This window comes from Alligator sinensis, unplaced genomic scaffold (assembly GCF_000455745.1).
Source record: "Alligator sinensis unplaced genomic scaffold, ASM45574v1 scaffold402_1, whole genome shotgun sequence".
Lineage (NCBI taxonomy): Eukaryota > Metazoa > Chordata > Crocodylia > Alligatoridae > Alligator > Alligator sinensis.
The window spans coordinates 1472220-1485763 of NW_005842089.1; the positions used below are offsets into that span (position 1 = coordinate 1472220).

Genomic DNA, 13544 nt, shown 5'->3' on the forward strand with positions numbered 1-13544 from the left:
AGCCACACCTGCAGTGCCATGAACGGATCAGAGGGAGTGCAGCCATGTCTGCATAATGCCAGGACTGAGCTAATTAGCCTCAATGTGCATTGATTAGCCCACCTTTTGCACCAGCCCCCTGGGAGCTGTCTAGCACCTACTGGTGTTAGCTGAAGGAGGAGCTGGCATGAGCGTTCCCTTTAACATCATTAATGAACCTGTGCAAAACTCTGGGTCTCCTGACCCTGAGATGGTACCTTTTATCAGACCAACTAAGATATCACAAAAAAATACATTTTTTTGCAATTTCTTAGTTGATCTAATAAAAGGTATCATCTCTGAACCAAGAGTTTTAGAGGTTTACATTTCTTTTTGTCTCGGACCAAGGCGGCTACCAAATACATCCCTTAATGAAGCTGCATGTTAAAGCTGCAGTCATTAACTAGTCCTCCTAGCATCCCCTCTGCCTTGGGAACCCAGGGTCTCTGCTTACAGAGGTGCCTTGTGTGCATTAGGTGCATTTCTCCCAGACTTCCCACCATTGCTACCACCAGCCAGCTGTGAGAGCACTAGTGCAGACAGCCTCCAAGCCTCCCCGCCATTTTAGCCACTGCCACCGAGACTTGCTGTGAGCGGGCCGAATCAGTGCGACCTGTAAAATCTGGCGGCCTGTCTACACTGCAGCTTGCTGTGACCGTTGCAATGGTGACGATGTGGACAAGGCCTTTGAGTTGCAACCTGTCTGGTTTTTCAGAGCCCTGTCACACAGCAGGGTTTACTCTGCCCTTGGCATGTAGGATTTGGACTTCCACAGCCCGTGTCTAATTTGGAGCGGTCACAGTTTTATAAATCGGCACGCAGCTCCCGGCCTATGATTGAGATCAAAACTGCTCATCTAAAATGATGTGAAAGCTGGTCCAGCTCAGTCCAGAGCCCCAGTTTTACATGCTAATTATTTTCTTAATACACCTCAAAAAAAGCAAACCCCAAAAACCCTCAGTAACTTGCACTAGACCCTCAGAGCCCTTTGCAGAAGTCTGGACTTGAACAATTTTGGGTTGGTATAAAGAGAAGCTGATAAACTGGTTCCCCTTATGGTCAAGGAGCTCCCTCTATGCTGGGAGCTATCATTTGAGTCTTTCTTTTCATCCCCATTTTCATGTACTAGCGTGGTGTATGCTCTAAGCACACTCAGATGTTCAGCAGATGGGTGTTTGATTGACATGTAAATTGCTTAGAAAACATGAATGGAATTAACTCATTCTAGGAGGAAAAAAGCGGCATCTGCATTTTCAATTCGATTACTTTAGATCTAAATGTACTCTCTTAATGTGGAGGAACAGCAGTTGCTAAGTATTAAGCAATCCTTGAAGCTGGCCCTGGTTGCCAGAACATTGAGGCATCATCCTTCTGCTATGTCTTTCCTTTCCTTTCCCTAGATGCACTAGCTCAGAAAAAAGGATGCTCAGCTTAGACCTGGAAGAAGCCAGAGGTATTACTGGCACAGTCTCCTACACATGTAATGACTTTCCCAGCACCACAGCAGGCAGCGTGAATACAGCTCGGGGTCTGCTGCTGCTCCAAACCACGGGCTGCTTCTATTGTGTTACCAAGCAGTGACTTGGTTTGCTAGCAGCAGTAGTAGGTTCTGATCCCCTGTGTTGATGGGCCACTGGAAGGGGATCAAGTGGTCACGGGGTGATTGATCTAAGCTAATATCTGGGCAGATGCCTGCCATTGTACAGGTACCACCGGTGGTCAGAGAAGACACACAAACTTTGCCCATGCAACAGAAAGGAGCTTCCTCCCCCCAGTTCACATCTACTCACCTCACAAGGAGCAAGCATCCTCCCTGGGGACCCCTTTGATCTGAGCGACTGCTACTGCCTCAGTGTAGGCATGGCTTCCCGAGGACACAGACCGCCAGGAGGAACTTCTCTTGGACTTCCACCGGGACAGGTGGCTGCCATCTCTCTGGCGGCTCCGTAAATACTCTTTGTAGTTCTTGGAGAGCAGCGTGTACAGGAAAGGGTTAATGCAGCTGTTGCTGTAAGCCAGGCAAGTCACGACAAAATTGATGTAGACCACAGTATTGCTGGGGAGGTCCGCCAGCTGGTAGTAATAGATGCTGAGCAGCTGCCAGAGCCAGAAGGGTATGAAGCAAGCCCAATAGGTGAGAACGATGCTGAAGATCAGGTACAGCACTTTCTGCTTGGGGCATCTATTCATTTTCTTGAAGGTAAAAACTGCTGTCTGAGACTTCCAGTAAGTCCTGGCCAGCTTGACATATAAGTAGCAGATGATGAGGCCTGGAGCCAGGATGCAGGTGTTAAACAGGACGGTGAGGTACACCTTGTAGGTCTCCATCTGCCACGTGGGGTGACAGATGCGCTTGGTCACGCCATTCTGTTTGCTAGTCCTGAGGTCTATGAGGATCATGGTTGGAAGAGAAAGGAGGAAAGACACCAGCCATACCAGGCAGGTGATCGGTCTCCGATAGACACTGGACCTTCTGATGGTGTCTAAGGGCTTGGCTACTGCGAGGTACCTCTCGGTGCTCATGATGGTGAGGATGAAGATGCTGGCATGCATAGTGAGGAGATCCAGACTGAAGAGGACCCTGCATCCGATATCTCCAAAGTACCAGTCCTTCATGAAATAGGTGCAGACCACAAAGGGGATGGTAGACAGGTACAGGAGATCCGCCAGGGCCAGGTTAACAATGTAAATGTACATCGAGCCTGTGAACTTCAGGGAAAGGTTTGTGACCACCAGCGTGTAGATGTTGCCGACGATGCCCACCAGACACATCACAGCCAGGATGCAGCTCAGGATGGAGGTGACCAATAGGTCGCTGGTGTCACCCAGGACCTCAAAAGTTGCATTGGTCTGAACAGTTGTGTTCCTGGGGTGGCAGAGGGCAGATGTGCATTGGTTTTGCTCCATTTCTTGTTCTTGGGTCCCGGGGTGATCCAGTCAGCAGGCAAGCGTGGGTGGTTCCAGCCGGAAAGTCCAAATTATAGATGGTCTTAGCATCGAAGCTGGTGTATTGAAGGGCTGTCGTCAGACGTACAGCGAGGCTCCGCATGGCTGAGCTGATGGGGCTGCATTAGACGTGGGGAGTCCTTGTTGGCGTAAGAGCCTCAGCCTGAGTTTTAACCCATGCCAGCACCTGCAGACGTCCAGCCTCAGAGCAGCTCTCTGCTCTGTTCTCTGTCCCCCAGGCAGAAAACAACTTGAAAGGACTCCCAAGGCAAGGGGGGATACGAGACCACTACTTGCAAACGTCCAGAGGCTTGTGCCTCCAAAGCAGACACGAGCAGTAGCAGGCAGGTAGATGGGGAAGCGATTGATTTGCTGGAAATAATCCTCATGCTGCTGCCTAGCCTGTTGATTTTCCTCCCGTGAAAATTCAAGCAGTATTTGCTCTGACTCCCTTCCTTAAACGGTCCTGGTGACTCGGGCGGGTTTTGCGTCTTCGGTGACTGACTCATAGATGTGAGCGAGACCGGCTGCTCTCCAGACCTGTCCCAAGTTCTGTTCCACGTGAGATTACAGAGAGCCGATGCTGGGAGCACTGGGCAGGAGATGCCGACATCCTTGGAGAGAGACGGTGAGAGAAACACGCGAGGGCAATCCACTCTCCTCGCAGATGCTGGAGTGTAAATCGGTCGCAACCGCGCTTGAGCGCCAGGGCAAATCTGAGCTGCTGCTTGAATAATACAACCCGAGCACTGTGGGGTCCATGGCTGTCCCAAGGATGGCGTCAGGGATGAGTGGAGAACTAGGAGGATCCTGGCTCGCTCCTCTCTCTCCCCACGCTGGAAAATCCATTCACTTTCCACAAGTCTCAGCCAAGGGAGGGTGGGATCAGATGGCTGACAGCCCCACAGAGGTGGGATTTGTCTCTCTTTCCCCTATAAGGAAGAGCTAGTAAAACCAGCGTCAGCACGTCTGCCCATCGCGGCTGGGGCACTCACCTGGTGCCCCTAAGCTGTCACGCTTAGCAACACGGTGAGCTGGGAATCTGCCTCTTCCTGTACTTTTCAGCACAGAGCCCATGAGAGCTTTGGCTTTTCTGCTTTCTAAGCTGTTATGCTGTATCGAACGCTTTTTGGGGAGCCAGCTTTGTGCTTCGACGGGGGGGCTGCAAAGAGGGGCTGAAAGGCCGATTCTGTCTGAGGAGCACGGCCTCCCCCTCCAGGTTGGGTTTGGTTACAGGACTAGTTTTAAACCTACCCCATCTTTACTTCTCTCAAGACAACGAGGTTGTGAAACGGCATCCAGAGAGCACAATCTAGGAAGAGGGAGCGGAGAGCATGAAAAGAGACATGGGGGGGGGGGGGGATATAAAATCAGGGGAACTTGAGCAGCGCGGTCCTGGCTGATAGTGGAAGGAAGATTACCATCCTTTAGATTTCGACAGTGCCCTTGATTATCAAAAGGTAGCCGAACCTAATGATGTAAAGTCCCTGCCCTTTTGCAATGCAGCCACCTCTGGGGTGGAACACCTCAGCTGTTTAGCAGTACCTAGCAACCCTGCATAATGGTTTAGGAGAGAAAAACAAGAAGAATGCTGTATGTAATTGCAGCACTTGGCTCCTAATTATCCCAGTTTGTATTTTGGCAGGATGGTGGGGAAACTGGATTGAGGAGGCTGGCTGGTGCATCCTGGAGTATTTTACTCTCCTCTGTGAGCCATTTACTCGCCTTGGTGAGCCATTCATCGTGAAGAGAAACCCTGCTGCAGCAATTGGTTGCAGGTGAAGACAGTGTCATTGTTATTCTGTCCTGGCAGCAGTGCTAAGAAGGGCTGCGTGCACTGGGAAAAGGAAGAGGCGAGATCTGCATTTCTCCCACACAGGTTTATTGTGGGCTGAACAGTATTTTAGTTCTTGGGCTCTCTTAGCCCTAGAAGCCAAGACCAACTGTGCTGTGACCCCTGTATCACCAGGTCCCTACCTCCGGTTACCATATCACAAGTCCCTACAGGGCAAGTTTCTTGGCTGGGTGTGGGGAAAAAAACTCCGGAAATTCAAACCACAATTCAGAAATACCCAGCAGCAGGCAGGGTTTCCAAGACATTGTGGGTGTTGATTAAAACCGTGATGCCACTTAAAAGACTGCCAGTAATACTGGTGCTGATAGAGCTCTGTAATTAATGCGTATGAAGTGAAAGTAATTTTTATTTGACGTTTCACTTTTACATTTAAATGACATTTTCCAACAGACCAATTCTAGCCTGACTAGCCCCTGGGCTGGCTACACTCAGGGCACAGAGCTGCTGAGTAGGATGGCCTAGCTTGGCAGTCGCTTCTCAGTCAATCTGCACCTTAAGGGTATGAATTTGTGTCTGAAGCAGGTAGGTTTCCACCAGCCACCCTAAAGGCAACCATGGTTTCTGGCCATGACTCCAACTCCAGAAACCTTTGGGACTGCAAGGGACACCAGGCAGTGTTTAGGCCAGGGGTGGGCAATTATTTTGGGTGGAGGGCTGCTTACTGAGTTACGGCAAGCCATTGAGGGCCGCATGACAGGCAGCCAGGGGCAGATAAATATTAATTTTCTAAATTTTTAGGGGCCCCGCAGGCTGGATAGAATGGCCTGGCAGGCTGCATCCGGCCCGTGGGCCACATTTTGCCCACCCCTGGTTTAGGCGCTGGTGGGGCTTTGACGGGTGCTGGGAAGTGGTGGCAAGGGCAGCAGAAGTGTTGAGGACTGCAGGTGCTGGGTGATGCTAATGGTTTTGGAAGGGGAAGAGAGGTGCTGGGGGCCGGGGTGGCTGTGGGCATGTTTCCTATCTCCAGCCAACACAGCTGGGCATCCAGAGCCATACTGTTTCAACAGGCTGCAGCACCAGTCTCATTGTGACTGGATGCACCACTTCCCCTGCACACTGCTGCAGCATAAGCTCATGCCCAGGGACTAGATGCTAATGACCAGCACTTGCCACCTAGAAGTAGCCCATCAGTTCAGCATCTGCCTTTGTCCTGCCAGACTCAGGCAAAGACTAATGCAGCCTTTGTCGCAGCAAATGCCTGGCTCCGTCTCCTAGGTAGGTCGCTCTTGCCTGAAGCCTGTTACAGAGCAGTGCTCTGATTTGAGGCAGTGCTCGTTACACAGAACGCTGCCTCTGGCTTAGCTGTGCTTTCCAGAGCTCTGCAAAGGGGAGTGCAGCAGAGCCCCAGGGCTCAGATGCTTGTTTCCTTCCCCTCGGAAGGGTCTTCACTGCTCTTAGCTGCAGGGAGGCACTCAGATGGGGGGGTACGGCCAGCTGGAACATCTCCCCAGTGCACGAGTGCACTCCTTGACCATGTAATATTCAGATTGTAGAAGCCCTGTCCCATGCTCTGTCATTGCACTGCCCGAGGCAACGAACCAAGGACCAAGCACTCTGCCACTCTGATCCTTGGCCAGATCCCAAAAAGTGCTTAGGTACCCAAGGAAGCTCTTATGGAAGGAAAGGCTTATTTAGTCTGGAGAAGAAAAGACTGCGAGGCGATTTAATAGCTGCCTTCAACTGCTTTGAAGGGGGTTTCCAAAGAGGCTGGAGCTGGACTGTTCTCAGTGGGGACAGATGACAGGACAAGGAGCAATGGGCTCCAGTTGCAGCAAGGGAAGTTTAGATTAGATATTAGGAAAAACTTTCTCACTAGGAGAGTGGTGAAGCACTGGAGCAGGTTACTCAGAGAGGTGGTAGGATCTGCATCCTTGGATGTTTTTAAGGCCTGGCTGGACAAAGCCTTGTCTGGGATGATTTATTTGGGGCTGGTCCTGCTTTGAGCAGGGGTTTGGGCTAGATGTGACCTCCTGAGGTCCCTCCCACCCTCATTTCCTATGGTTCTGTCATTCTGTGTAGGTGCCTAAAGTCCCATTGAAATCATTGGGTACCAAGGTGCCCAAATACCTTCAGGATTTGGTCATAAATGACTCATTTGATTACCCCCCGCAGCAGGCTGTCATGGAGCAGAGAATGGGACCAGGGTCTCGTTTATCCCAGGTCATTGCCTCCACATCGTGGCAACTAGGCCCTGCTCAGCACCTGCTTCCCCCCTGTGCTGTGCCACGTGCTCTGAAGGGAACAAATTGGATACGACAGACCCTTGGAGACAAAGCCACTTCCAAAGGGAAAGCAGGGAAAAAATCACTAGTTGCAATATAATTTATACATAAGACTGTAATGGGAGGGGCTGAACCATCCAAATGGCCCATAAGGCCCATTCTATAGGGAATTCACTCTTTCAAGGATGAATTTGCAGTGAGAACTTAATGCCTTTACCGCCAAAAGAGGGTGTTTGTTACTTCAGGGTAACTGAGTGATCATGCCCCCAGGTGACAGCACAGGGAAGACCAGGCACTTGAGTTTTCCCTTGAGGCAACTCCAGCAAGGTCTAGGTTGTGCTGGAGGTGGGGAGATAGGGCTGCCACGGGCAAGTGTACCTCCCGGTGACATTCAAATGCCTTGCCCTCCCCACGGGTTTCTGTCCTGGCAAGCTGGTGGGTTACTGCCCTGGCTTCATACCACAGCATGTGCAGCCGCGAGGATGAGCTCCGCGCAGCCGGCTGCAGGAGCTCTGCTGCGTGGGCTGCACTTGCCTGTCAGCATTTGCAGTGCTTAAAAGCTTCGATCCGGTTCCCTGGGGCTTGTCTGGCTGGGATTCTGGCAGCAACAACAGCCCCAGAGGCTGGCTTGTGGCTTTTTCTAATATGCTTAAGGATTTCCTTTTGAGCGAGTGTGATGCTGCTGACCTGCAGCATCAATATCCATCTTGAATTCACAGCGGGGCCTGACACAGAGAGGCAAGATCAGGGCAAACTCAGCCTGCTCCACACCGCTTCAGAGCTTTCTCATGTTGCAATCTTCCGAGATGAACCTCGGGATGGGAGTTTCTGGCTCGCTCTGTGTTTGGGGTTTGTTTTTTTTTCAATGAAGTCTACTCTGCAGTACTGGGTGTAATGGAGGGGCAGGGGTCTGCTTGTGAGAACAGCTGGGGAAGGGTGATATTCAGAGCCCCTTGTGAGACCCTTTGGCTCTCTGCTCCTTCTATCCCACCTTCCTCTCATCCAAAAAGCTGATGAACCCCTGCTGAGCTTCTGGGATCTTTCCCCTCTACTGTAACATGAACTAAATCTTCACATGCCTGATGCACAAGTCATGACCAGATCTCGAAGGCCCTGAACAGAGAGGAGCCCCCCCATCCGGGATCCTGTTATGGCCTGGCCCCTCTGGGCTTTAACTGTACTGCTGCTGGTGCAAAGTGCGGCTGGGTTCCTGTGAGAATGGGTCAGCTATGTGTGTGGGGAAACGGGTAAAAGAAGAAACACCAAGAGAAATCCTTATGGAATTAAATAGGACGAAACCAATGGAGTGGTCCAAAATGTCACAGGGCTTGATGAGAGATTCCTGTGAAAACTTATAGGTCTTAGTAGAGGACTGAATCTTGGGCTCCTTGCTATAGGGCTTATGAAGCAGCCTATAGAGTTCTGCATTATAGACAAGAAATCTCTCTGACTAGTCACAGGCTGGTTTACTAACCCTGCAGGAAAATGGTAGTACTTCTGTAAAACCCATAGGGCATTCATACATGCCACGGCGTTTGGTCCTTGTTAATTTAATGCGCCTAAAATGTTTTAACCCAGGTTATTTTGGTGCGCTGCAGTTGTGTTTGCACACTGCAGGCTTTTGAATGACTTAAGTCCCACATGTAATTCCCTGCAGATTCCAGCAGGGGAAGCCAAATACCAATCTACCTCCAGTAATGTGGTTCCTAATGAATTATAGCAGAAGGTGCATGCTTGCTGGTACACTGGCCTCTGCGGTCCCCACCCTGGCCCCCTGCTGAGAGTCTCATGCCAAGTACCCCCACTCACACCCCACACCAGGCCACGGTCACCCCAAAACCCTGCCACTTGCACCAGCCTAGGCTCGGGCCGGTTTCCCTGTAGGCAACCCCATGGTGATCCCGACAACAAAGACTCCTCCCTATTTAGGGAAGAGGAGCAGGATGAAGTAAAATCAAAGAGACAATCCAGTGGGAGAGGAGGAGATGATGCTATTAAATCCCTTTTGGGTATTCTCTGATGCTTAATGCCATACAGCATTTATGTACCATGGTGATAGTAGTAGCAGGCATCTGTCTGCTTCATGAAGCAATTGAATTATGCGGAGTGAAACATCAGCTCACTGAACATAATCCTTGCTTGAAAGATGAAGCAAAGCTGGAGTGACCTCTCCAGGGCCCAAAAGCCTGGACAGTGTATATGGAGACACCGAGCTGCCCACATACCAGTGTCTCCCTCTCAGCCTTGCTGGTTTAATCCAAAGGAATGGCAGGTGCTAGTACATTTGGAGCCAGCTTGGCTTGCAGGAGCTGCCAGAGCAAAGGAGATCATCTATTTGTCCATCTACTGGGGCTCCGCTCCTAGACTGGCTGCCGACCAGCATTAAAGAGCCCAGTTTACCCAATCATAGCAATAAAGAGCCTCTGAAATGCCACACAGTGATACACTGTCGGCACCGTGATGCAGAGGCAGATTGGGGAGTAATCCCACTGGTAGCAGAGGTGAGTCTGTATTGGGTCCTTATGTCTGAATTTCTTGACCCTGGGGGGTGTTGGGATCTGATTCAGGCTCCGATTGCACCGTCTGAGCCCCTCTCGCTTCAGGTAGGGCAACTTCTTATAGGAAGAGTTCAAGGTGTTTTTTAACAATGTAAAAACACCCAACATCCTGGGGAGGTGGGTAAGCGGGTTTTCATTATCCTCCTTTACAAACAGGGACTCTTCTACCATAGCAAAGCTATGTCCTTGAAGGACAAGAGATAGGATGAAGCTGATGCAAAAACAGTTGCTCTTTAACTGCTAGAAAATTGCCCAGAAGAAGCCAACCCACCTCTCCCCTTATCTGGACACCTTTGGTCCCTCGCCTTTGGGAGCCTATACTTAAGTGTACATGATTCAGTCTCAGATTCACTATGTACACTCACCTCTGCCCTGGGCCTGGTGGGAGACTCTTCATAACTGCAAATTAATCATGTTAAACTGCGACTCCTCGGCTGTTAAGCTGTTCCCCTGCTGCTGATGTCAGGGTAACACAGCAGAACACATGCATGCATTTTAACTCCTTGTAGATGAATTGGTTTCTGACAAGGACCTTTTCTTTTCTTCTCTTGACTCTCTCCAGGCTTCGCAGCTCAGGTGTTTGAATCGCCGGTTATGAAATCTGGTGACAGGGCTCATGGAGCAAAAAGCAGGTTGGGAAGTGTGTCCTGCAGTGATGGCTGGATAGATGGACCTGAGCACTGCAGAAGAGGCCTTCACTGTTGGTGGTTGCTGCATGCAGCTGGGCATGGCTCCTTGAAGTCCCTTCCAACGCTATGATGGCGACTCCTGTGATCCAACTGGAGCCTCGTATCCCAGGCAGAATTAGCAGCCCAGCCAGCAGGGAAGAAATGACACCTTTCTGCATGTAAGTGAAGTACCTTTCATCTCGAGTCAGTGAAGAACAATAGGCAGGGAATCCTGTAAGGCCATTTTGAGTCGTTTCTCACGGCAAAACCACAATTTAACGCCTTTAAAAGAGCCAAGGCCTTTTGGAAAGCAGGCGCTGGTGGTTTGGCCTCTTGCCTGAAAGTGCCACCCCTGCTGTTTGATGGACTCAGACTGAGGTTTTCTTTCCGGAAGATTAAATACTACTGATGGATTAAAGTGCTTGGGTGGATTAGCCTCTCCACTCCATGCAGCTGATATAGAAAAAAAGACGGTGTTTGGGGTTGTTTGTTTAAAAGGCAGCAAGGCCAGGCTCTGCTCATGAGAGAGGCTCTTTCAAGCGTGGGGGCTGCAGGGTTTTATGATGAACGACTGCTGCTCCGCGAGTCGCCGTCGGGTCCGAGCGCTGCTCTGGTGAAAAGCTCCTGTCTTCGCCGTTCCTGTTCTCTGCCCTGGACGGGAAGAGGAGCATGGCATGAGCAAGAGGGACTGCTGGGAGGTTTTGTTTCTCCCTCACCCACCACCAGCACTTTGCTTTTCTCTGGTATTGAGCAGGACGATTCTCGACGAGCTGCGCTTTGCAACAAGCCCGGAAGCTGCTATTGAGCTCCTGGCCTGCTGTGGGGATGCACAAGCAGGCAAAAGAGAGGGCAAGATGCACATTTTTGTCTTTCGCAGGCTCCCCATAGATATCCGTCGTGTGGGTTCTGCTGTGGGCCAATATCAATTGAACACCACGATGCAGACCCTTCCAGACCAGGCCTCGGAGATGCTGGAGACTAAATGCTGTCCATCTGTATAGACCAACTGAAATATTCCCCACTGAACCAGGCCCTGCTGCAGGCTGGCTGAAGGGGGAGGGAGGACCTACACCCTGCCATGCAGCAAGCCACAGCCCGCAAGGACAGAGGGACAAAACCCCGACGGGCTCGGTGGGACAGACCCTCGCAGGTCTCAGCGCAGTGGGGTAATTGCAAGACGGCTGGGATAAGCCCATCTGGGTGGTACTCGGTGCTGCTTCCAGGGAGCACCGTGTGTTGCTAGTCAGAGCCCCAGGCAGATTTGGGGGCATGATGTGCCAGTTTTATCGTTGGGACAAGTAGGCTCTTGGGACTGGGTGGCTGTGATCTGGGTGGCTGTTGTTTAGCTCTCACTCTTATCCTTGTGCTCTCTTTCCATGTATTCATGAGCTATCTCTGCCTCTTTACTATGAGTTTTCCCTTTATTTGGTGAAAATAGATAAAAAAATGCCACATGCAAAGCAACCCAGGCAAGTCTTCAGACTGCAGAAGAGCAGGGATCAGTTCTGGTCCCTCGTGACTCGCAGAATTCCCACCGAATCGAGGAGGTACACGGTTTACACCGGAGAGAGTTTTAACAAAGTTAGTAACGTGCATTTTATGCTGTGCCTTCCAACCAGAAGCTTCCCAGAGCACTTTGCCAGGCAGTCGAAAAGTCCCTTTGCTTGCCAGCAAAATGCGGCTAACCCTGGTGGAAGGGAGCAGCTGTTTGATAGCACCCAGCAACGCTACACGACTGCTTGGAAAATAAAAGAAGAGCCTATTTGAATCGGACTGGAGAGGGCCTTTTGGATAGCCAGGATGTAACTGCCCAGACAGGAATTTGGCCAGGATGCCGTTGCCCGTTTCAGTCTATCCACTAAGCTCTGATCAGAGCTGCTCCATGTTTTGGGGAACGTACTGAGGGTACATCCATTTCTCATCAGCCCTGTTATCTCAACTTGGCTTCTCTGCTGTGCCCTGCTTGTATCATGGCAGACAGCAGAAAAAAAATCTCTCTAAGAGTTTGACATTAGGCAACACTGAGGCTGTTAAAATGATTTCGCAGAGCCTGGCCTAACTCTAAGCCCAGTACATCACAATGGCCCTCTTCAAATTGATGCTGATAGCTCAGCTCCTGGCTGAGCTCTGGATCCGACACACCCAGGAGAGAAGTGTTATTTTCCAGCAGCGCCGTCAAGCTGAGGTTTCCATTTGCCTGGAGCCGATGAACGTCTGCTTCCTTTGAGATGCTGCATTTGCAACATAAATCTGTCATCACCATCAAAATGACATGGCCAGCTTAAGTCCATCCATCAAAACCACCCTCCAGACCCCTTGCAGACATCTCACCCAGGTGCATTACTCCAAGGAAGAACACCATTAAAACCAGTGCTGTCCTGGAGTTAAAACCAGGCTGCTGATGTGGCCAGTGGCCCCAAGGCAAGTTACAGCCTGCAGAGTGGTCTATGGCACCAGACTCAAGGCTTTGTCTTCCCCTCTCCTGGGTGTTCTGGTCTCCATGTGGAGACATGGGTTCAAATCCCACTTCTGATTCATAGATTCATAGATGTTAGGGTTGGAAGGGACCTCAATAGATCATCGAGTCCGACCCCCTGCATAGGCAGGAAAGAGTCCTGGGTCTAGATGACGCCAGCTAGATGCCTATCTAACCTCCTCTTGAAGACCCCCAGGGTAGGGGAGAGCACCACCTCCCTTGGGAGCCCGTTCCAGACCTTGGCCACTCGAACTGTGAAGAAGTTCTTCCTAATGTCCAGTCTAAATCTGCTCTCTGCTAGCTTGTGGCCATTATTTCTTGTAACCCCCAGGGGCACCTTGGTGAATAAAACCTCACCAATTCCCTTCTGATATTCCTTTTAGTGGCCCCAATAGCTTGCTGTGATTGTATAGTGGTTAGTACTCTGTGCTGCGGCCACAGCAACCTCGGCTCGAATCTGAGTACAGCAATGCCTTGCAAGTGGTGGCACAGCAGGAGGCTCAGCCTTTTGGACCCAGGTAATTACAGGCCAATCAATCTGACCTCAATTCCTGGTAAAATCCTGGAGAAAATGATCAAAGAATCCATTACAGACGGGCTAGCAGAAGGCAGTCATCTGAAGGATAGCTAACATGGCTTTGTTACCGGCAGGTCATGTCAGACCAAACTCATTTCCTTCTACCAGCGGGTAAATTGCCACCTGGATAGGGGAAATGAGGTGAATGTCAGATACCTGGACTTCAAAAAGGCCTTTGACCTGGTCTCCGACGAAGTCCTCACATTTGTGAACTCGGTAGGTCT

General features: G+C 50.7%; 1 protein-coding gene across 1 annotated transcript; it reads right to left on the reverse strand.

The window, feature by feature from the left end:
• Nucleotides 1-1809: 1809 nt before the first annotated feature.
• On the reverse strand, nucleotides 1810-2925 carry LOC102372226 (urotensin-2 receptor-like). Its single transcript, XM_006023977.1, has one exon. The coding sequence runs from the start codon at nucleotides 2923-2925 to the stop codon at nucleotides 1810-1812; it is 1116 nt and encodes a 371-aa protein (XP_006024039.1).
• Between the last annotated feature and the right edge of the window lie 10619 nt (nucleotides 2926-13544).